At 41.0% G+C, this 24889-nt stretch overlaps 1 protein-coding gene across 1 annotated transcript in view; it reads left to right on the top strand.

Moving 5' to 3' along the window:
• The window catches only part of LOC136880974 (phospholipase A1), an 89151-nt gene that overhangs the window by 43478 nt on the left and 20784 nt on the right, over positions 1–24889 (top strand). The window contains exons 2-4 of the mRNA XM_067153541.2: positions 16509–16608; positions 20542–20690; positions 24103–24354. Of these exons, the coding sequence (XP_067009642.2) occupies positions 16509–16608; positions 20542–20690; positions 24103–24354 (501 nt within the window). The remainder of the gene's footprint in view (positions 1–16508; positions 16609–20541; positions 20691–24102; positions 24355–24889) is intronic.

Here is a 24889-nt window from a genome sequence, read left to right as displayed (position 1 = left end):
GAAAAATTATATTTGACAAGCTGCCATCTTTAATAAAAAGAGCATCGTGCTGCTGTCTTGCGGGTAATTTTTACGTCACAGCTGTCATCCACCATCTTGCATTGCTAACCTTAGTGCTGCCCTCTTTAGCTACTTACCTTTGAAAAAATCTATTTGACAAGCTGTCACCCGCCATCTTGCATCGCAAACCTCAGTGCTGCACTCTTTAGTTGAAATGTGGTAGCGGATAATTTGAAAAAATTCTTTTTTGACAAGCAGCCATCTTTGAGCACCGTGCTGCTATCTTTATCGTAGTAGCGAGCAATTTAATATCTAGATGCTTTTCTAACAGCTGTCATCCATCATCTTGCATCGCAAACCTCAGTGCTGCACTCTTTAGTTGAAATGTGGTGGCGGATAATTTGAAAAATCTTTTTGACAAGCAGCCATCTTTAATCCAGAGAGAACAGTGCTGCCATCTTTAGCCACTGCCATCTTACATCGCGTACCTCGATGCTGCACTCTTTAATTGAAATGTGGTGGCGGAAAATTCGAACAAGTTTAATCATACATCGGGGGAGCTAGAGTAAGCACGTGCTGCAGTGATGACGTCATCATGCATGTTTAGACTTGTCCGTTTTCTTAAGAGTAAGTCGGTGTAAAGGAATGTGGTGACGGTAAATTCGAACAAGTTTAAACATGCATCGGGAAAGCTAGAGTAAGCACGTGCTGCAGTGATGACGTCATTGTGCATCTTGAGACCCGTTCGTTGACTAAAAGCTTTAGTCTTCGAGAAACAGTGATAGAGAGTGGAGTGCAAACATGACGAAAACATTAATAGTTGATGTGCAAGGCTTTAAAGTAAACGGAAACAAATTTGTGTTTAAAGAGGTGGCTGTGTTAGATTGCAGTGTGTTGTGGGCACCAAAACTTGTTAGTTTAGTATTTAGGCCACCGTTCCCTTACTGTTTGCAAACAGATGAAGATAAAAAGCAGACTCAGTGGATTGAAAACAATTTAGGTTTGAAGTTGGAAGAAAAAGGAATACCTTATCGTTTTCTACCTTTAATGATGAATGCACATTTGTCAAGAGCAGATCTTGTTCTTTTAAAGGGTTGTGAAAAGAAAGAATGGTTGCGTGATTTTCTACCATCATCGTGTGAAATTATCGATATGCATGAATTGGGGTGCACATCATTTAAACCTCTTCCGAAAGAGCATAGTAGAGAAACAAGTAAACAGTCTTTACAACATGTATGCATGCTCTTTGATTGGTTGTGTTGCAGTGCATGCTGGGAGGTGAACAACATATGTAAACTGCAGTGTCGAAATAACCTTAGTGTAAAAGAAACATTTGTAGAGTAAAGACATCATGTCATTTCTAACAGATACTAAGTGTAACGCAGTTGAAAAGGCGATCGTAAAGTTTTATGCATGCAAAAAGAAACTAAACACTTTTACTGAAGAAGAGTTAAATGCATTACCAAAGGCATTTTTGGTTAATGTAGCTGCGAATGCTCTAAAGAAGATTTGGGATAAGGTGCCTCGTGAGTGGACTCAAGATCCTGTTTTGTCAGAGCTTCAAACGTGTAGTTTACATCATGAACACGTGAGTTTAGCTAGAAGACCTTCTGTGAGACAGTGCCGTACATGTCAACTAATTAAACTGTATCACGGACCTAAATCTAACGAGTTGTCTTCGCTTATAAACACTTATCATGGCTGTGGAGAGAGTAAACAAGGAAAAGGTGAAGAAACGTGCTGGGAAAAAGATGAGGAAGCATGTTGGGCGTGGACTCATCAATAGAGTGATTGATCTTCTTTTCTTCGTGCTTCATCTCCCCTGCGGCCCTAGAACACGTTCGCCTGACTTGTAGTTACATGCTGCCTGCATAGAGTATGTCGTGTAGCTGTTAAAATCTGCTTCGTACAGTTATGCTGCGTGCGCGTGTGTGTGTTATTACCTAGTGCTTTAGCTGCTCAGAAGAATATAGCAGCACTTGTCGTTGTTGGTGTAATAAAACGAAAACTGAGTGAGTAAGACCGTAAAATAAACAAAGGATAAAAATGTATATATAGTCTAAAATAAATATGAATTGTCAAATCATATTACAGGTGTTGTTTAATCCTGCAGCATGTCCTAGTGACTTAGAAGAAAGGAGAGGTAGAGGATTAAAAGAAAACACACATAAGGTTTAAAGTACATCCTTTTTATTAATCCATGAATTAAAGCTGTTATTAAAACCAAGCCATTTAACATACAGTTTATTGCCACGACGTCGAATAACACGTTCAACTAAATAGTGATCAGGATATTTTGTTTTCTGCAGTTCTTCGATGTAGAATCCTCCTTCAATAGGCTGTCCTCTGAGATCGCGAAGTAAATACGTAACTGGATTAGTAAACTTAACACTTCTGATTTGAAAAATGTCAGTGCTCCAGTTAGGTGTGTATCCTTTTGCAAAGATAGACTTGTGTTTGCTGATGCGAACAAAATCACCTTCTTTAAAGCGATGGCGACGTGGATCAGCTGTTTTAATTACAAGATGAATAGCATTTATATGAGGTGTATTCTTTGTAACAAGACGTGGCTTTGTTCCGATAGTGCGATGAGATGTATCGTTGTAGGTAGATAAAAGTCTAGGTAGCAGATCAATCCAACGATATGAACCTTGCGCTGTAAATTCTCGCCACATCATTGTTTTGAGTGTACGATTAAAGCGTTCTACAACACTTGCCTTGAGATTGCTGAACGTAGAGTAGTGTTGAATGTCAAGTAACTTGAGGTAAGAAGAAAAATCCTTGTTGTAAAACTCTTTACCTTGATCAGTTTGAAGAAGCCTTGGGGAGCGTTTCGATTCTTCAACAATATGTTTAAATGCTTCTTTAACTTGAGCTGCTGTTTTAGAACGCACGGGTTGTGCAAAAGCAAACTTCGAGTACACATCGATAACAGTAAGTAGATACTTATAACCCTTATTACTAGAGGCATATGGAATCATTTCTACTAAGTCTGCTTGCCAGAGATCATCTTTTCCTCGTGTAATAACGCGTCTGCGACAGTAGGTGCGACGTGCTGGTTTATGTAACTCATGTGCGATGTTTACCTTTACAGGTGAGATCTTCTCTTGACGAGCCATTACAAAATAATACCGGCATAACGTAGTTCACTTTCTATTTCTAGAATTTCTGATCCGTGACCAGTGTGACCGGCCTCTTGCGATGCTCTTAAAAGTTGTAATCGTTCAACGAGTAAATTTGGGTCATTCCAGTATCTTACATCCACATACGGCAACAAAGGCTTGTAGATAACATCAAGACTACGTGCAGTCGGAAACAGCTTAGAAATAAACTCACGATACTTGTAACTCTTATTCGCATTTACAGCTTCTGTCCTCTTGTAATTACGTCGTGTTGCGTCAGTAGCAAAAAGTATTGCTTTTTTTTAAGATCATCTTGTAAAATTATATCCTTGTCAGGTATTCGTGAGAAAAGAAGTTCTAAGAGTCCTTTCATAGGTTTATAGGTAGCACCTTTTACAATGAGTTTGTTGTTATTAATCTTAACATTTGAATTTCCTATCCAGAAACAGTCATCTTCGTAGCGAATACCGTAGGCAGTGTCAGTTTGTCCTGTAAAAAGTTTTTCTATATAAGGTGCAAAGAGAGATCCATAGGTATCTTGAATAAAAGTTCTAAACTGATTGCGATACTCTGGTGTAATCATAACCTCAGACAAAGATGGTAGATTTTGCGTCGATGTAGTAGGTGTTTCAGCAATAACATCTGTAGTTAAAAACTCAACACGCTTAGATGGTGATGTATCATTAAGTTCTTCTTCTTCTTCTTCTTCTTCCTCTTCCTCTTCTTGATCTACATCCTGCTTCTTCTCTTCCTTATCTTCTTCATGCTTTTCTTCTTCATGCTTCTCTTTATGATATGATGTTTGCATTGAAGCAAAACTTGAAGTAGACTGCGGTAATGAAGTAGAATTAAAAATGTCTTTGAGTGGTGTACTTAATTGTGTTTTTAAAAATAAATCCGTGTCTGCTTGAATACGTTTAAGCTCTTTAAATTTCCGTCGAGTATTGTTTCGAGCTTGGATGATATGTTTTGGGATCTCCTTGCTAGATGTTAACATGATGATGGTTTTTAATCAAGTAGTTACTGTAATTCTGTGTTAATTCATATAAAATGATCGAAACCCATGCGATATCGTCCATGCTGTACATCACTTTCTTTATCAATAACTAAAAAGCTGTAACGGTGTAATGACCAACATTTAGCACACATACGTTTAAAGTCATCGAATGTCATATCAGTGTTAACATGATCGTTATACACATGCCGCATGTTGCGCACATCTTGCCGAAAAAGCACAATAACATTTGCGTTTTCGCGTATCAACTGCTTAGGCACACGAGAATAGGTTTGGCACAAATAGATGCAATCAACGTATTTATGCCGACCCATACTAAAGAATGCACGAATAACGTTTTGCTGTTCTGTTGCGACATCATCAAAGATCATAAGAGAATTAGGAAGCACATCGTCTGGTGATGGTACTTGCTCATGCGAATTAAATTTAAAATATCTTATTCCATCTTTAACTAGATCGTGCATTACAGTTTGTAGAATAGTATATAGCGGCTGATAGAGTGACTTTGCGAAAACGTAAATATTCTCGAAGCGTACACCATTTACAGAAGTAATAAGTGTAAGTAAAAGATTTGTTTTACCGCATCCCGACGGACCTGATATAATACATCGAACAGTAAAAGGAAACAACGTTCCATGACGTTTTCTTGTAGTTGTACTAGAACTAGGTAAGAGATGTGGTACAATGTCTGTAACAGGTAGTGTGTCTTGCTGCTTTATAATCTTCATGATAACTGAATCATAAAGTACGTAATAGTAATATATATATTAAACGAAACAAGAGGCAACGGTTAGTTTATGATTTGCTCTTGACTAGTAAAGTCGTGTACAGCATGGTGAAACAACGATATCCAAACGACATGAAGAAGAAGAAGAAAGTAAAAACTGTTGGATGGAAAGATGTTATAAAGGCTGCGCAAAAAGCTATTCGAGGGGAATACAATCCTCGTGTAGCTATTACTAAAGCGTTACGCGCAGCAAGAGCGAGAATTTCTCCAAAGTGCAGAGCAATATTTAGTAAACGTGCTCGAATTATTCCTGTGCCAAAACGAGGAGGATTTCTTCCTGCGCCGTTTGCTGGCTTAGCAGCTTTAGGGTCATTGCTAGGTGGTGCTAGTGCTGTAGCGAGAACTGTCAAAGCTGTAGAAGAAGCGAAACAACAGTTGAAAGAGAGTGAACGTCATAACAAGACGACGGAGGCAATTGCGTTACGAGGCAAAGGTGTAAACATGAAGCTAGCACCATACAAGAAAGGGCTTGGTATCTACATTTCTCCAAAAAAAGTCCACTGAATGCACTGCCATATCGAGCTCTAACGCATGATGAAGTTTTTACGTTTGCTAAACAACTAGGAATTTATTATTTTCGAGGAGTGTATATGCGCGATCAACTACCAGCGCGCCCATGTGAACGTGAAAGTGCCGTAATTAACTTGGACGACAGTCGTGGACCTGGAACTCATTACGTTGCTTATGTAAAACGTAAATCTAAAGTATGGTATTTTGATAGCTATGGAGACTTACCTCCTCCTTTTGAGCTCATACGTTATTTCGGAAGCAGTGCAGACATTGTTTACAATAAAAACCGTGTGCAAAACTTTAGTACACGCATGTGCGGACGATTATGTATTATGTTCTTATATCAAACCCAGACAGTAGAGAAAGTGCATTAGTGTCTACGTGATGACGAACAGTGAAAGAACGTTTGCTGTACGTGGAGAAGGACCTGAAACAACCGTCTATTTTAATCCACCAATCGAACTTGGTTATCAGCCGCATAGTCTTGGACTAGTCTCGTTTGAAAGCTACAATAAAATCTATAATGTGCGTGATGGTGTAAACAAGTTCTATTACGATGAGTATGTGCTAACACTACCCTCAGGTAGTTATACAGTAGACGATATTCACGACTATATTGAAAGTACGTTAATTGATCAGTTTGGGGAAGATAGTTTTAGTAATCATAATTACAAGTTCTCAATCACTATAAGCAACATTACGCATAAATGTGTTATTGAATCATCATTTAAGATTGACTTCAAATCACAACCTGATTCGATTGGACCACTGCTTGGATTTTCATCGAGGGAGCTCCTACCGAACGTACGTTACGAGTCTGATCAACCTATAAAACTCTTCGATGATTATAATGTGAACATTACTTGTAATATTATTACAGACTTGAATAGTGATCTACAACCTTCGCACGTCCTGCTCTTTATTGTTACAGAGGAACGTGGATATACTATTTGTGAGAAACCAACAGTAGTTCTTTATCATCCTGTGTCTGTAAAACACGTTAGCAACATTACTCTTAGACTTGTAAATAAACATAATCAGCTTATTCATTTAGATCAGCACGCGTACGTAGCTTACAAACTACATCTTATACCAGTATGAAAACCATCTATAAAACACGGTGTACATTCCGAAGACATACTACATGTGTGCAGAGACTCATCGAGTTAACAGATACCCATAGGCAGATACTCCAAGATTTAGGATATACACTACTACAACAGAATGGAAGAAATGCTAGACATTACGAATACAGTAGAAAGTCGTGAAAGTGTAGTACGAAGTGAGCTTCATTCCTATCAACCTTTTACGTTTGGATTAAATAACAATGATGAAATTCATTTTATTATTAATCTGCAAGATGTATACACCTTACCACACGAAAGCTAGCTCTATATTGAAGGACGACCAGAAAAGTCGGATGGAAGTGGACCAAGCACTTCACATCTAAACAACCATGCTCTAGCTTTTCTCTTTTCTGAAGCGCGATATGAAGTAAATAATGTTGAAATAGATCGAACGAAGAATGTTGGTATTACAAGTGCAATGAAACTCTACCCTTCTTTCTGTGATGAAGAAAGTAATCTTTTGCGGATGGCTGGATGGTGTCCAAAAGCTACTAACAACTGGATGATTAATGAGGATGGAACTTTTACGGGTATGTTATCACTGAAACATATTTTTGGATTCGCAGAAGACTTTACACGTATTATAATCAACGCAAAACAAGAGCTTATTCTAATCCGTGATCGAAGTGATTACAATTCTCTTAAAGCAGTAGAAACACCAGTAGAATCGAAAATAACACTGCATCGTATACTGTGGCGGATTCCACATGTAACCTTATCTGATCGTGAAAAACTTCGATTGCTCAAGATTGTAGAAAATGATACACCATTACCTATACGTTTTAGAAGTTGGGAGCTGCATGAATATCCTGTGTTACCACCTACAAACAAGAATAGGCTGTTAAAACATCACGTTTTACTGAGAAGCCCTTGTACATTTTTTTGGATTTCAAACTAATCGTAAATTCAATCACGAAAAAGATAGCTCACAGTTTGATCACTGTATATTAAGACACGTTAGACTATATCTCAACGGAATTACGTATCCCTACGAAAACATACACATGAACTTTGAGAAAAATAAGTTTGGGATGCTCTATGACATGTTTTGTAAATTTCAATCATCGTATTATCAGAAAAAAAGATCGTCCGCTATTCACACCTCAAGAATTTAAAAATAAAGCACCGATTGTAGTTATAGACTGCTCTTATCATGAAGAATCTATAAAAGAATCTCCAGCTGATATTCGTTTAGAATTTGAAACATCTGAAAACATTCCTGCTAACACAGCAGCCTATTGTCTTATTATTCATATGAGTGATGTTACTTACCATCCGCTAACGAATATTGTTACGAGACTATAAATAAGAATAGATTTTTATCATTTTCATTAGTGTGTGCTTCGACATCTTACACTATGGAACACAACTGCAAATGTGCATGCTGTTTGCATGCTCATACGCAACATCTTATTTATCTTACACGAGTGAGTGAGGCTATTAAGATGTTCTATAAACATAGATCGTCGATGCCGAAACATCTTATTCAATACTTACCACCAGGATTTTTATCTACGTACGCTGCCTCTTACGTACATAATTTTTGGGATATCCTTCCTCTACACAGTAAGATGTCGATCGAAGTAGCTTTATGCAGAACTTGTGAACGACATTACAAGCATCGAGGTGAAAATGGTGATGATGATTGGGATGGACCAAATCCGAGGATTGAACACTGTACACAGTGTATGAATGAACTTTCTCTAGTACCTCATGATGATGATTCCGAAAAGGAATAACAACAAGGTAAGAAGTATATGATCTTCTCTGTAAAGCATAACATACTTAGTATAATATATTTCTAAATGTTTTGTTTAATTTGAATGTTGCAGGAGGCATTTCAGAAGCATACGTTGTTAAGAAGCATACCAAACTTGTTAGCAGCAAAAACGAACACTGTTGTAGTACATTTGTAAATAAATATTTGATCGCATTCAAAAATGTTGTACTTATTGCATTGCTTTACAGACTTACTCTTAAGAAAAACGATCAGGTCTAAACATGCACAATGACGTCATCACTGCAGCACGTGCTTACTCTAGCTTTCCCGATGCATGTTTAAACTTGTTCGAATTTACCGCCACCACATTCCTTTACACCGACTTACTCTTAAGAAAACGGACAAGTCTAAACATGCATGATGACGTCATCACTGCAGCACGTGCTTACTCTAGCTCCCCCGATGTATGATTAAACTTGTTCGAATTTACCGCCACCATATTTCAACTAAAGAGTGCAGCACCGAGGTAAGCGATGTGAGATGGCAGTAGCTAAAGATGGCAGCACTGTTCTCTCTGGATTAAAGATGGCTGCTTGTCAAAAAGATTTTTTCAAATTATCCGCCACCACATTTCAACTAAAGAATGCAGCACTGAGGTTTGCGATGCAAGATGATGGATGACAGCTGTTAGAAAAGCATCTAGATATTAAATTGCTCGCTACTACGATAAAGATAGCAGCACGGTGCTCAAAGATGGCTGCTTGTCAAAAAAGATTTTTTTCAAATTATCCGCTACCACATTTCAACTAAAGAGTGCAGCACTGAGGTTTGCGATGCAAGATGGCGGGTGACAGCTTGTCAAATAGATTTTTTTTAAAGGTAAGTAGCTAAAGAGGGCAGCACTAAGGTTAGCAATGCAAGATGGTGGATGACAGCTGTGACGTAAAAATTATACGCAAGATAGCAGCACGATGCTCTTTTTATTAAAGATGGCAGCTTGTCAAATAGAATTTTTCAAATTAACCGCCTCAAAGGTAAGTAGCTAAAGAGGGCAGCACTGTTCTCTCTGGATTAAAGATGGCTGCTTGTCAAAAAGAATTTTTCAAATTATCCGCCACCACAAAGAGGGCAGCACGGTGCTCTCTTGATTAAGGATGGTAGATGACAGCTGAAGAGCACGTAGAATTTGTTTCCAAACAAGAGCACGTGGAATTTGCCGCCACCACATTTCAACAAGAGAGTGCAGCTCGGTGCTCTCTAGATTAAAGATGACGGATGGTAGCTGCAGCACGATACTCTCTGGATTAAAGATGGCGGATGATAGCTGTCCAAAAAAGCGCATAGGTTTGTTTCCAAACAAGAGAATGTAGAATTTGCCGCCACCATATAGAGTGCAGCCCTGTGCTCTCTTGATTAAAGATGGCTGCTGTCACGTGGAATTGTCTGTCACCAGAGTGCAGCACGGTGCTCTGTCGATTAAAGATGGCTGCTATCAAAAAGCATTTTTCAAATTATCCGCCACCACATTTCAAATGTAAGTAGCTAAAGAGGGCAGCACTATGCTCTATGGATTAAAGATGGCGGATGTCACCTGTCAAAAAGCACGTGGATTTGTTTACCGATTCAAATCTAGCGCTAGTTAGGTTAAGTTGGTACCACTAAGGTTTAGGTCCGTCAAGATGGTAACACTGAAGTTAGCGATGCGTTGTTGTCGATGATAGCTGTCAAAAACACGTGGTTGTCAAAAATGCACGTGGCTTTGTTTACCTATTCAAATCTCGCGCTAGTTAGGTTAAGTTGGTACCACTGAGGTTTAGGCCCGTCAAGATGGCAGCAGTGAGGTTAGCGATGCGTTGTTGTCGATGACAGCTGTCAAAAAGCACGTGGCTTTGTTTACAAATTCAAATTTCCCGCGGGAGGCGGAGGAGGCCTCTGGGAAGGCCCCTCGGGAGGCGGAGGCGGAGGAGGCCTCTGGGAGGGCCTCCCGTGAGGCGGAGGCGGAGGGGCCCCTGGGAGCCCGGAGGCGGAGGCGGCGGCAGAACCCGCTTATTATACTACTCATGCAGTCGCGTCGAGCCCCACTGTTAAGTGACACGATGCTTCCTTACGGGTCTTGGCCCCGTCGATTAGCACTGGGAGCTCTCTGCACTCGGTTCTTGTTGTGGGGCGATTTCAGAGAGTCGCAGCTAGCTAATGTGTTTACATGTGTACGTGTCGCATTTGTGGTGGAAAATCGGATTTGGAATACTATCGGGTGACATAGTTTCTGAGTCTCTGCATTGAGGTTTTCAGTCCGCCGCTGTTCAGTTTGCATGATCTATTTTTATAATTTGTACCATGCATGTAACGACCGTAACTTTGTTACTCATATTTCAATATGACGTTGAGGTTTGAATTCAGTTTACAGGTAAGGTTGTTTACATCTATTTTATAATGAAAGGATGGAGATATTCTGGATTGAATTCTGTTTATTGATTTAAGTGATCCTACCTAACTAAGACGAAACCAAAGCGTGATCTTAATTTTAGATACTTGAAATCATTGATAATGACACTAAGACGGCTGACGTAATTCAATTAATTTAGACCTATTTCAACATAATGCAGTGATCTTGAGTTAATTAATCTTCATTTTCCAAGGACTATTCGAAATTACGAACACATGTTTACATTTATTCATTAATATACCTGAACCTTGAAATTAATAATTATTTTCGAGATGTCGTTCTTAACCTGTTCTATTTGCATATATCACCTATCTGATCATACTCTTTGTTACTTTCATTGTTTTGGGTACCCTTGGTTATTTGCATGCAATGTTTACATTAGGATAAGTTTAATTTTACATGCGTCAATAAGTCCAGCTAATAATAATGCCTTTTTATGTGATACATATCCTAAATAAAATCAATAATCATCACTATCCTAACTAACTGATGACATCCTGACGAAGCTCGTCTTGACGCAAACATAGCTATATGCCCATCCTCGCACATACCTTCGAGGATCGTATTAACTCAATACTACTGCATGAAATGAATAATAAGAAACAACACATGTAAGAACAATAAATATGTACATTCAAATGTCAACAAAGCATCACATGATATCTCTACTACTTAAACTTAACTACTATGTCCATAAAGTAAAACACCTAACCTAACCAATGTCATGGCGTGTGTCCTCGCAGTTATTTGCGTGACATGCTTTCTACACGCCGCAAGCGTATCGCTATCATAACAACTGAAAATCCTAATAACCGAACGTAAATTCCGAATATGGCATCCGAAGTGTCGTGGTAATCGATTGAACAACCGTGGCCGACATCGCATCGCAATTAATAATCATCAACATCACCATCTTAGCCTACACTTACATATGAACATTACAATCTTAGCATTCACTCATGTATGAATATTACAACCTTAACATTCACTTACACATGGGTATTACAATCTCAGCATTAACTTGTACATGAACATCACAACTCCATTTACATGATCTAAATTCACAGTAACATAACACAGTTAAATAGCAAGTTCTGCGCAACGAATTTAGGATGAATTTTCACTATCTTATCTCACGTTATTGTATAATTCTCATGGCGCAGCACCTTTCACTATTTGAATCATTTAACCTCACGTGAGCTCGCCCACGCATCAATAGCATATCAAGATATCACCCTACACTATACTATTTATCAACACAATAACTATCACCATCGCAGGCACTTAATACACTTGGCACTCACATCATTATTATTACTATTATTATTATTATATTTATTTCACGTCGATTCACATTAGCATCAACACTCGTAACTTCGTTATATCTGTATCACTTACCTGCAGAACATCTTCATTGATACCTCGATATGCCGTTGCTTCATGACCATTCTCGTAATTATAGTGAACCTGATGCAATTATCATTCGAAGAACAACGTACCCTTGAATTTACAACGTTCGCTGTCTCCGTACTTATATTAAATCACGTATCCATTAACCTGCGTTACCTGTGTTAACTTCACAATAAAGATGCTCAGATTCTATGCTAACGCATGTTACATATGCATACATAAGCTCGTGCCTTTCAGTAATCAGGGGTGTGACACTTCATATGGAGCGCCCCAAGCAGTTCCGAGATGGGCCCCTCAATCTCAGCCAACTAGTAAAAACTAAAATTCCCTTTTAGTTGGTTAATTTATAAGGCAGTGGTTGGCATTACGCACTCAGTTGCGTGGTACAGCAAATTCAAAACACAACACTGTTACCGTTGCGCGCGAAGGGAACTTGGTCGTACGGTAAGTAATAGTGCTTGTTAGACGAAAATTTGTTGAGATTCTTTCGGATTGAACGAGATTTTTGATCCAGTTTTTTGAGAGTATGGAGTGAAATTATAATTATACGTGTTCTTAGTGTGAAGAAATAGTATTATCATGAACTTACTTCACATTGAACTACCTAGCTGTTGCGAGTAAACGTGTGCTTCGTACCTGTTGTTTGGAATAAATAATTTCAAAATATAAACTGTGTGAATTATGCTGTGTTTTACTTCTTCCTTTCCTTCTCCTATTTTCCATTCCCATACATAAAAGTCGTGGGAAGGGTCAACGAACGAACGAGCGAAAGAATGAGGTTATGTTAGATCGTGATTTAGGCAAGTATGGGAGTTTTGGGTTTTTATATGAATTGCATTAACATTTTCAGTAATCAATGTTGCATTTATTATTTAATAGATGCAAATTTACATTAAAATGTGAACGGTGGAACAATGATACAAGCTAGCGTTATAAAAGGATTGCCAACATACAAAAACGGTAATAGCAATTTACTTTTCAAGTAAAAGACACGAGAGAAGCTTTAGATACAACTTTCGTACCGAAATGCAATCATTATCTCTATCACAAGTAAAATTTTAACAAAGTAACAACTGTTATTATCAAGTTTATTACGAGGTATTATCGTGGTATTTATTTCCTTATGTTGGCGGAGAAACAGGGGCCACTATAGCTTCCATGACCTGTTTTGTCGGTGAACTTTATTATATAGGAGTGACGGATCTATTTCTCTTATATGATCCTTGTCAGTAATCACGATACCACAACATAATATAAACAATGCCGAAGTCGCCTACTGACATAACTAATCGTTCGCTCACATGATACCATAGAATTTCGAATACCGTGTCACCAAACGCGTATATGAATTACTACAGGCCAAATAACATAATATCACGTCGCTCATTGTAGAATTATTATTACGTCTTGACGAACTACTTCAGGACATGTACTGTATATACACTACTATCTACATTGAGGATACTAGTAAATAAAATAGAATGCAAATAAATGCTGCATAAAATAAAATGCAAAAAAGGATTATTATTATTAAGAAGAATGTGAAACTACTGACTTGGATGGCCAGGGTATCGGAAAGCACATGGCCTAGGTTATCCTTCCTCGTAACCACGCCATCATCTCATCTGGACCTGCTTGTATCCGTTTAACTCTCCATGCTCTCTTGTGTACTTGGATTTCCTGGATATCTTTCTGACATTGTTATTTTACTTTCGTGCATATCACACCTGAAAAAGGCTAACATTAGATTATTCAATACACACACAATCACTACTGAACCAACAATGCATATACTTCCAATCATATGTAGATATTTGCGAGATACCGACAATTTCTATTTTGTATCGCGTTGGTTTCCTTGTAATGGCTTTGCCTTGTACGACTCTAAGTATTTCGTTGTTATTTCACACTATTTGCACTCATTTACTGCGTACATATCACCTAATAACTTCTTTTCACATTCAATTTACAATGAACAATGACCAGGCTTTGTATTCCGCCTTTTCGTTTTAAAACAAGACACGGAATAACAGAATTACGCACTAGATGTGGAAGTTTATCTTAAGTACCTACTTACATCTATCGATACCTAGGTGTCGCCACCGTCCTTATTAACAACTATCGATGTTTGATATTGCTCTTGTATGTACGATCTTTGGTTTCGTCTTATTTCATACATTTTACATCTAACTTAATTTTAATATTATTTACATGTATTTACACGTCTTTCCGCTTAAAGATGAAAGCAAAGTCTCTCTCTTCACGATCACTTCTTCGCGTATTCAACGTATGTAGTTGATAATCGCCATGTTTCAGGACCTCGTGCTTGCTATTTTTACTCGCGCTATGGCGCATGTTCCACATGGAAACGGCACAATATAGCATCTTTGTACAACAGTTACTTTCACCACAAAATTGCCATGTTACAGTGCGCAACATTACATCAGAGCCCATGTGAAATAAACCTAGGAGAGATGCCGCCGCGGGGTATGGGCCCACCTCGTTCCGACTAAGACTCCAGAAAACTATCTCCTATGTGTCTCTCAGCGTGCGAAGATGCTGGGAGGTAGGACTCAACCTCTCACTCTATCTTTGGGCGGGACCCTACGATTTGGTCTCGGGTTATTACCTCGGCTTCAGGCCCTCACTGTGTTGGGAGGATGGTATCGCAGGGTACCTAAAGGGACCGAGTGTCCCCATACAAGCATCGGCAGCAACGGCCGCTCCTACCGTCAACGCTGGGCACTGCAGGCCGAACTTGGACTACTTCGGTGCTGGTATTCTAGACTTCAAGAATTCAGAACTAACAAACAGAAATGAACTCAGCCCAGTTCACGTATGTATTTCTGTAAAGCGATTGGCTAATTCCAAAGCTGTTCCTCTGACGTGGTTGGTGGTCTGTACACCTTCCCCGGCTATTTAAACTGCGCACCAACAGACTTGAACTTGTAAACTTCCACAGATTTTGTCGTCTACTGTTAGATGGCTAGACGATCGATTTGTAACTACTTGATGGAGTAATGTTTATTTTGGAATTGGTAAACCTGTTTCTAAGGATTGTTTTGTTGCGCCGAAGTTGCTGGTTCCTACCTATCAGATACTTGGAAATATGTTCTCAAGCTAATTTAAATCGTGGGTGTGTACAGAAGTGCAGCCTTATCAGCAGAGTGTTCTGGAAGCTTTCCCTCATGGGACTATAAAATCAGGACACTTAAGGGCCGTATTATCTGAATTGATCCAGTGCTTGGGAGTGCGACTTGACGTAGGAGGCGTGAGGAAGATCCAGCGGCACAACGTAATGGCAGAATTTACCGAGCTCCTGCGGATAGTTTGAGGGGAAGATTTTAACGTATTTTAAAATGTAATTAATGTTATTTTTAAACTGGTGGTTTCAATGTAGAACCTTTGGCGCGAAGTGTGAAGACTCTGGTTCTATTCCCTACTGGGAATATGTAATGTAAGGGAACAAAGAGCGAAGGTCCTGTGCTGTTTCCCTTGCATTGGGTGACTAGAGTTATTCAAACTTGAGAATTTCGTAGCTCTTGTTCCTCTTAGGGTTTTAACAATTTCTATAAGGAGTGCAGGTGGAGGTGTTTCGCGTCCTTCATGGCTTGTTATGTGCAACCAAGACCACGTAGCATGGGCAATGCTGTGGCTGTTTACTGGTGTTGTATCTGTTTCGGTTATCAGTTTTATTGTGAAGCCCACAACTGGGCCACTGTGTATGAATAGTGCGCCGTATGAAACGGATGCCTCTGCGGAGCTAGACTGTGACATTTGGACCGCAGACTCCTATGTTGTGCAACGGATCGGAGCAAATCCTGCTCTTGTACTTGTCTCCTTCCCACTATTGGTACCTAATGAGCTCTTTGTTTGTTATTCATTCAGATTTTCTATCCAAAAAAGAAAGGAATTCAATAAAATTTCCAAATTTGTTATAATGAAACTTTCTCTAAGTAATTCCTCGTCGAGCCACTTCTCTCTCCCTCCCACTGCCTCTTGTAAGAGGCGACCACGGATCCCTTAGCTGAGTACTTGCACCAGGCTCCTCCCTTGGTTAACAGCACGCTCCTCGTGACCGGGCAGACCTATCTCTGATCAGTGTTCGTCTTAAAACAATAATCACTAGCACCACTTAAGACAACAACAGGCCATTGTGCAACACTATGACAGATGGCTATTGGGAGCATAAGGGGAAGTGTTTGGTCCTTCGCAGTGTATTAATTTCATATTTTGATAGCAAAGCAAATGTTATTCCTCATTGTTTGGTACCGAAGTTTATAAAATTCATTTTTAACACACAGCAACAGTCATTTACATAGTGAACAACATGTTTGTGCTACCGTGTTCCTGATTTGTGATTGCGTTTAGTTTCAGGGTCATTTCGAGACTTCATCCCCAACGTGAAAGGATGCACCGTCCCTGCTGCAGCATGTCCGAACAGTAACATCAGCTTCTATCTCTATACTCAGTAAGTAGAGTCGCTACGTCAACTTTATGTTCTGAAGTCGATACCAGTAGCTCCGGTGTTCCGGTGATGAGCAAACACTTTCAGGAAGAGAGCAAACCACTAAATTTCTGTTGCCATGTATACTGCAAGCGAAGTCGGAGATTACCTATCTATTGTTTACATAGTTTTTTCTTAAGTATTTTCAACGAACTTGGAAATGGATCGAACACGTCTCTTACTTGTCTGTCCTCTTGAATTCCAACTTTATCTTTCTTTCTTTCCCAAGCTCCACGCCAACTCGACAGCGACAGACCAACACTGCTTGGCTCGAGTCAAGTGACCTTGTTAATATGATCATTGTTCCCTATGAGGTGAAGCTTGTCCGCTGCCCATCTCACGACGAGATATTTTACTCAGTTTCTTCGAATGGAAGGAATGTTCAATATTTTCCGGTAGCAAATGCAGTCGAAATTTCTTTTTCACACCATCTACCTTAGAAAAACAAACCGTGTGATAATTTAGTCTGTCTCTATATTAAGACACAAGATGCGAGATTTAATTTAATTTAGTCATTATACACGTCGAGTGCGGGGTAGGCATTAGTTTGACCCTAACCCTTCGAATGTGCGTGAGCTTATTCATTCAAACATATTTATAGATTCACTAGCTCATGTATCCGTGCTTCACTACGGAATTCTAGATTAAGTAGAGTACACGTCAAATTGCATAGCTCTTAACGTTACCCCAGAAACGCGACGGGGAAATCACCATGCGAAGACTGGGTTAGGGAATTTTTAGTGTAATGACAGGTCAGTCACAATCCAGTTTGGCAGTTTTCATTATGATGGCAAGCCGACTTGCCTACTGCCAGTCACAATCCAGTTCGGGAGTTTTCATCATAATGGCAGACACTCACCCTCCAGCTGAAGTCAGCAATGTGAGTAGGAAGCAAGCTATCATATGAAATGCTCACTCGAATGAAAACTCACACATTTTCCCACTTTTAAACGAACTTACTACACTGCCCATCTAACAGTGCAAATTTCCCGAGCTGGAATGACCAGGCCGCAGACGGCCGTGAATTTTCCGTTGAAATGAAATCAAATGCCGTATGGCTTTTAGTGCCGGGAGATCCCAGGTCGGGTTCGGCTCGCCAGGTGCAGGTCTTTTGATTTGACACCCGTAGGCGACCTGCGCATCGTGATGAGAATGAAATGATGATGAAGACAACACATACACCCAGCTCCCGTGCCAGGGAAATTAACCAATGAAGGTTAAAATCCACGACCCTGCCGGGAATCGAACCCGAGACCCCTGTAACCAAAGGCCAACACGCTAACCATTTAGCCATGGAGCCGGACAATTTTCCGTTAAGCACTGCTCATTCCAATCGGTGGCTCAGAGTAGGGATCGAATACCAGCGTGTTCAGCACATTCACGAACCAGAGGGAGAGAGAGATCTAACTGCCCAGCTGGTTCAGGCAGCAGTAATCCCATCTATCTGAGATGAGTGGCAGCACATCACAACAAACAATGTTGAGCAATTTGATGAGCTTTCTATATCCTAGGCCTTCACATTTAGACACTCTGATCTCTAAAGCGATCCTTCCTTTACGATTTTCACAATTTTCCTTGTCGATTTGGACCGATGACCATGTGTTAAGACAACACTATTTCCATGTAAGCAACAAAAGTCTAAACTCCAGAATTCTCTTATTATAGTCGTCCCTGTGTGGGTGCCTGTCGTAAGAGGCGACTAAATGTAGCCTCAGGGGCTCTCAACTTGGGAGGGTGGGTTGGCCGTTAGCTGACTTGTGGCATTCCTTCACTTTCATCTATCCTATCCGACCTACCCTGACAGTATTACCCATGGAGGCTCTTGTCTTTCTTTGAAGTGTCGGACCCCTTCCATTTTTCTCCCCGATTAGTGTTATTAGAGGATGGTTGTACTTCCATCACCACCAATCGTTATGGCAAACCTGAATAAGACATAAATGATCGGAAATTATTCCTTTTGTGCTCTGAGCACTGTACAGACTTAACTCTATGTTCACTTTTACAAGCTGGCATAGTCTTTGTCATGGAAGAGGAAGGACTAACTGATTCGCATTCCCCGTTTTCCTAGATGCAACATACCAAAATGGTTATAGAGTGAAACAGGCACCTTCGAGACCTACAGTCTTATGTGCTCCTTCACTTTCCACCAGTTCCATACAAACCAACGTCAATTTGCTCCAGATAGGCCTTGGTTGATTCACTTGTTCAATGAAATTTTAGTGTCACACTTCTGAGCACTCCTCATGTTCTACGACAGCTGATGGCGGAGCTGTTGAACATCGAACCAACCTTCGGGCCAATACTCAACATACACATGATCCGAGCAGTGCTACCGGGCTCCAGCACGTAGCTTGGAACTGTAAGGAATATTATTCATGTACAGTACAATTATCCTGGTGCCTTTTCGTTGTTTTGAGTACGATATGAATTTGTGTTTTGTGCAAATCAGGACGAGATCTGTCGAACACCTAGCGCCGTTCTCCCGGGGAACAAGGCTCGTGCTCATGTGAAGTGAGCCCTTGCCTGTAGCCTGAAGGAAGCAATACGCAGGCGCGGCCAAGCTTGCAACACTCCCCCTAGCCGGCGGAGTATACCGTAAACCGGGATCAACTTTCACTGATCCCGTTTATAGTTACTTCCTCTCCCGCAAGGGGGTAGAATTACTCGATGTCTCCTGCTACCCGGAGCGCAGCGAGGGATCCAGTCGGCCGTGCTTATGTTGAACGTGGTAAGCGAATCTGCCACTAGAGAGTAGCATCGTCTGGGTTCGAAAGTAAAGCGTAAGTGGAGGCAATCTATCTCACACATGCTTATTAAAATATCCATCTTCCTTTTGTGTCAAAAACAAGGAATTCGTAGGTGAGTCAAAGAATCTTTGACTGACCCTAAATGTTATCCCGCATTACAATGTAATTTACTCTGGTGAAATGAAATAGCGTATGGCTTTTAGTGCCGGAAGTATCCGAGGACATGTTCGACTCGCGAGAGGCAGATCTTTTGGTTTGACGCCCGTAGGCGACCTGCGAGTCGTGATGAGGATGAAATGATGATGACGACAACACGTACACCCAATGATGGTTAAAATTCCAGACCCTGCCGGGAATCGAACCCGGGATCCCTATGACCAAAGGCCAGCGCGCTAACCATTTAGCCATGGAGCCGGACATTTACTCTGGTAATAGCGGAGGTCTCAATGAATCAGTTGGCAGCACTTTCAGTTGCTTTGTGCGGTTTTTAATCTCGCAGTTATATTACTGGTGCGTGTTTCTTCTGTCATTGTGTTAGTGCTCAAGTTTATACGAAGATTTATCAAATTATTTATCCACTGCAGTGTATATAAAGTGAAATTAAATTAGTGTTCTTAGTGGGGATCTATATTCCCACGATTCTATTTGCACTGATGTAAGTTGCGCCATTAGGTTAGTAAAAACAATATTTCTCCAATGAATTATTTATCTCGTAGACAGTTGAAGAATTCATCTGCTTCCAAATTAATGTTGTTTTTGTTTGTTCTGAGTTATAAATTGTGAGAAAAGTTGTATTATTATTATTATTATTATTATTATTATTATTATTATTATTAGTAGTAGTAGTAGTAGTAGTAGTAGCAGTATTACCAAGTTTTAAGTATGCGTTGTTCATCATGGCAATATGCAGATTTAAAACAGCGTATTTAGCTTGTTTTTGTAGCACGTAGCCGCCACTGGATCCGAGTCATACTCCTATTAATTTATTCCGGGTTTTTCCTCATTCTTGGCACTGTAAACTGTAAAACAACGCTTAACTGGGTCTAGACAATCTATCGGCCATCATTGTGCGGGGTTCCCTGCAACTCACAGGTCAAAGGAGAACTTTATCCATATTCCGGTTAATAGGAGCCTCATCTTGTTTGTGTAGAGAGAACGAGCACAACCCTCATCGTCTGGATGTCTCCAAAATGGAGAGCATCACCGGAGCTCCATTCTCTGCTGGCAAGCCCGCCATCGTGCTGATCCACGGCTACACGGGGCACCGCGACTACTCACCCAACAAGGAGATCCGCCCAGGTGAGTACTAGTACTTCACCAGGACGAGTATTAAGGAGACATAACAGTAGCACTTCACAAGGGTGTGTAGCAGAGAAGATAGATCAGAGTAGTACTTCACTACGAGTGTAGCAGAGAAGATAGATCACAGTGGTACTTCACTAGGATGTGTAGCAGAGAAGATAGATCACAGTAGTACTTCACTAGGGTGTGTAGCAGAGAAGATAGATCACAGTGGTACTTCACTACGAGTGTAGCAGAGAAGATAGATCACAGTAGTACTTCACTAGGGTGTGTAGCAGAGAAGATAGATCAGAGTAGTACTTCACTACGAGTGTAGCAGAGAAGATAGATCACAGTGGTACTTCACTAGGATGTGTAGCAGAGAAGATAGATCACAGTAGTACTTCACTAGGGTGTGTAGCAGAGAAGATAGATCACAGTAGTACTTCACTAGGATGTGTAGCAGAGAAGATAGATCACAGTAGTACTTCACTAGGATGTGTAGCAGAGAAGATAGATCACAGTAGTACTTCACTAGGGTGTGTAGCAGAGAAGATAGATCACAGTAGTACTTCACTAGGGTGTGTAGCAGAGAAGATAGATCACAGTAGTACTTCACTACGAGTGTAGCAGAGAAGATAGATCACAGTAGTACTTCACTACGAGTGTAGCAGAGAAGATAGATCACAGTAGTACTTCACTACGAGTGTAGCAGAGAAGGTAGATCACAGTAGTACTTCACTAGGGTGTGTAGCAGAGAAGATAGATCACAGTAGTACTTCACTAGGGTGTGTAGCAGAGAAGATAGATCACAGTAGTACTTCACTACGAGTGTAGCAGAGAAGATAGATCACAGTAGTACTTCACTACGAGTGTAGCAGAGAAGATAGATCACAGTAGTACTTCACTACGAGTGTAGCAGAGAAGGTAGATCACAGTAGTACTTCACTACGAGTGTAGCAGAGAAGATAGATCACAGTAGTACTTCACTACGAGTGTAGCAGAGAAGATAGATCACAGTAGTACTTCACTAGGATGTGTAGCAGAGGAGATAGATCACAGTGGTACTTCACTACGAGTGTAGCAGAGAAGATAGATCACAGTAGTACTTCACTACGAGTGTAGCAGAGAAGATAGATCACAGTAGTACTTCACTACGAGTGTAGCAGAGAAAATAGATCACAGTAGTACTTCACTACGTGTGTAGCAGAGAAAATAGATCACAGTAGTACTTCACTACGAGTGTAGCAGAGAAAATAGATCACAGTAGTACTTCACTACGAGTGTAGCAGAGAAGATAGATCACAGTAGTACTTCACTAGGATGTGTAGCAGAGGAGGTAGATCACAGTAGTACTTCACTAGGAGTGTACCAGAGAAGATAGATCACAGTAGTACTTCACTAGGATGTGTAGCAGAGGAGGTAGATCACAGTGGTACTTCACTACGAGTGTAGCAGAGAAGATAGATCACAGTAGTACTTCACTACGAGTGTAGCAGAGAAGATAGATCACAGTAGTACTTCACTACGAGTGTAGCAGAGAAGATAGATCACAGTAGTACTTCACTACGAGTGTAGCAGAGAAGATAGATCACAGTAGTACTTCACTAGGATGTGTGCAGGGAAGAGAGATCACAGTAGTACTTCACTACGAGTGTAGCAGAGAAGATAGATCACAGTAGTACTTCACTAGGAGTGTAGCAGAGAAGATAGATCACAGTAGTACTTCACTAGGATGTGTGCAGAGAAGAGAGATCACAGTAGTACTTCACTACGAGTGTAGCAGAGAAGATAGATCACAGTAGTACTTCACTAGGAGTGTAGCAGAGAAGATAGATCACAGTAGTACTTCACTAGGATGTGTGCAGAGAAGAGAGATCACAGTAGTACTTCACTACGAGTGTAGCAGAGAAGATAAATCACAGTAGTACTTCACTAGGATGTGTAGCAGAGAAGAGAGAATACATCCGGACATGTATATGTTAAGTGCATTTCACCAGCCAAGAAGCGTACTTGTATGTCGGGGACGGGCAGCACTACGTCGAGGCACGCATTCTGGAGGTATCTGGGCCCGCGCATCTTGCACTGCTGCCCACAATTCGTCTTCTATAGTTGGTGCGGGATGCATGAATTGTACGCCAGCAGCGGCAGCGTCCCATGAATCCTCGAGTTGATTAAGATCGGGGGATCTGGAGGGCCAATGCATGGTCGTAACTTCACTACTGTGCTCCTCCAACCATCTGCATTCCACCACGGAGCGGTGACGTGGCGCATTGTCCTGTTAAAACATGGTATCTCTAACAGGGTACTCTAGGGCCAGACACGGTCCACATAACGTGCAGCTGGACACTGGGGCCTAATTATGACCATGATAACGCCGCCCAGACCAGAACTGAGCCACCTCCCGCCTGGACACAATCTTTTTGACACGCTGGATCCATTGCTTCATGGAGCATACGCCACACTCTCACGCGCCCATCAGCTCGAGATACATGGGATCATACCACACGCCACCACTGTTCCATGGTCCATGTACGACGTTGAGCTCTGCGTCGAGGTGTCAGCAAAGTGACACGAGTTGATGGTCGGCTGATGAAGCCTATGCGGTGCAGTTGCCTCCTTAAATGGGTTCCTGACTCCCAACATGCAGCCGGGTGGTGATCTGACTCACAGTAGCCCGTCGAGCGCCCAGTATGGTTCTGCCGAGGCGACTTGATGTCCGTTTGTTAAACACCTGTGGTGCGTGCGCAGATGATCATCCCTCGTTCCAAGTCGGTTGTTGTATGTTTCAGCATATCTGTCGCACGGAGACTACAACACCATGAGTGTATACCGTGTTGTCTGTTTCAGCATATCTGTCGCACGGAGACTACAACATCATCAGTGTATACCGTGTTGTCTGTTTCAGCATATCTGTCGCACGGAGACTACAACACCATGAGTGTATACCGTGTTGTCTGTTTCAGCATATCTGTCGCACGGAGACTACAACACCATGAGTGTATACCGTGTTGTCTGTTTCAGCATATCTGTCGCACGGAGACTACAACATCATCAGTGTATACCGTGTTGTCTGTTTCAGCATATCTGTCGCACGGAGACTACAACACCATGAGTGTATACCGTATTGTCTGTTTCAGCATATCTGTCGCACGGAGACTACAACACCATGAGTGTATACCGTGTTGTCTGTTTCAGCATATCTGTCGCACGGAGACTACAACACCATGAGTGTATACCGTGTTGTCTGTTTCAGCATATCTGTCGCACGGAGACTACAACACCATGAGTGTATACCGTGTTGTCTGTTTCAGCATATCTGTCGCACGGAGACTACAACACCATGAGTGTATACCGTGTTGTCTGTTTCAGCATATCTGTCGCACGGAGACTACAACACCATGAGTGTATACCGTGTTGTCTGTTTCAGCATATCTGTCGCACGGAGACTACAACATCATCAGTGTGGACTACCAGCCGCTGGCGCTCCCAGGCTGCTACGTGCACGCTGCCTACAGTACCACCATTGTGGGCAACTGTACTGCCCAGGTGCTCGATGCTGTCATGGCGGCCCACAAGATGAAGCTGTCTCAACTACACGTGATCGGCTTCAGTCTCGGCGGCCAGGTGGCGAGCCAGATCCCGCTCTTCCTCAAAACAGGCGCAATACCTCGCATTACAGGTAAATTGTTTTCATTAAGGTTTTTAAAAACGGAGTAGGACAGATCTTAAAATGAACGATACGAATCACCGTACAAAGTCCTTCTTCTATATGAAGACTGAAGAAGTTGCAGACTAATCTCAAATAACTCAATTCGGTCGTTATAATTCAGCTGACACAAGAAAGAATTCGATACTATTAAAACCGGGAATAATGTTTGTCACCGTCGATCACAGGAAGGCGCGGGCATTAATGCATGGAGACTGGATTAAACTTTAAAATTTGAAGCGTAATTTCCTTTCTTATCCTTTCCCTCTTTTCGAATCTTAATACGTTGCCGAGTAATTAAAAATTAGTTACAAACGTAAGCTTGAAAAATTCTTTCAGAGAGGTCTAAAATAATCAGATATCAATTTTACAGGCTGGGCTTGAAGTTCCCAATTACAATTTTTACCTGAGCACTAGTGCTCTTTTCTGACAAAAGTCAAGGAGATGAATCTCCCAATTGTTTCACCCCTAGTAAGAGCTTATTTGCTCTACAAATTTACACTTAGGA

Source organism: Anabrus simplex, chromosome 9, assembly GCF_040414725.1.
Source record: "Anabrus simplex isolate iqAnaSimp1 chromosome 9, ASM4041472v1, whole genome shotgun sequence".
Lineage (NCBI taxonomy): Eukaryota > Metazoa > Arthropoda > Insecta > Orthoptera > Tettigoniidae > Anabrus > Anabrus simplex.
The sequence above is the reverse complement of the archived record's forward strand: the minus strand, read 5'-3'. Positions and strand labels throughout refer to the sequence as shown.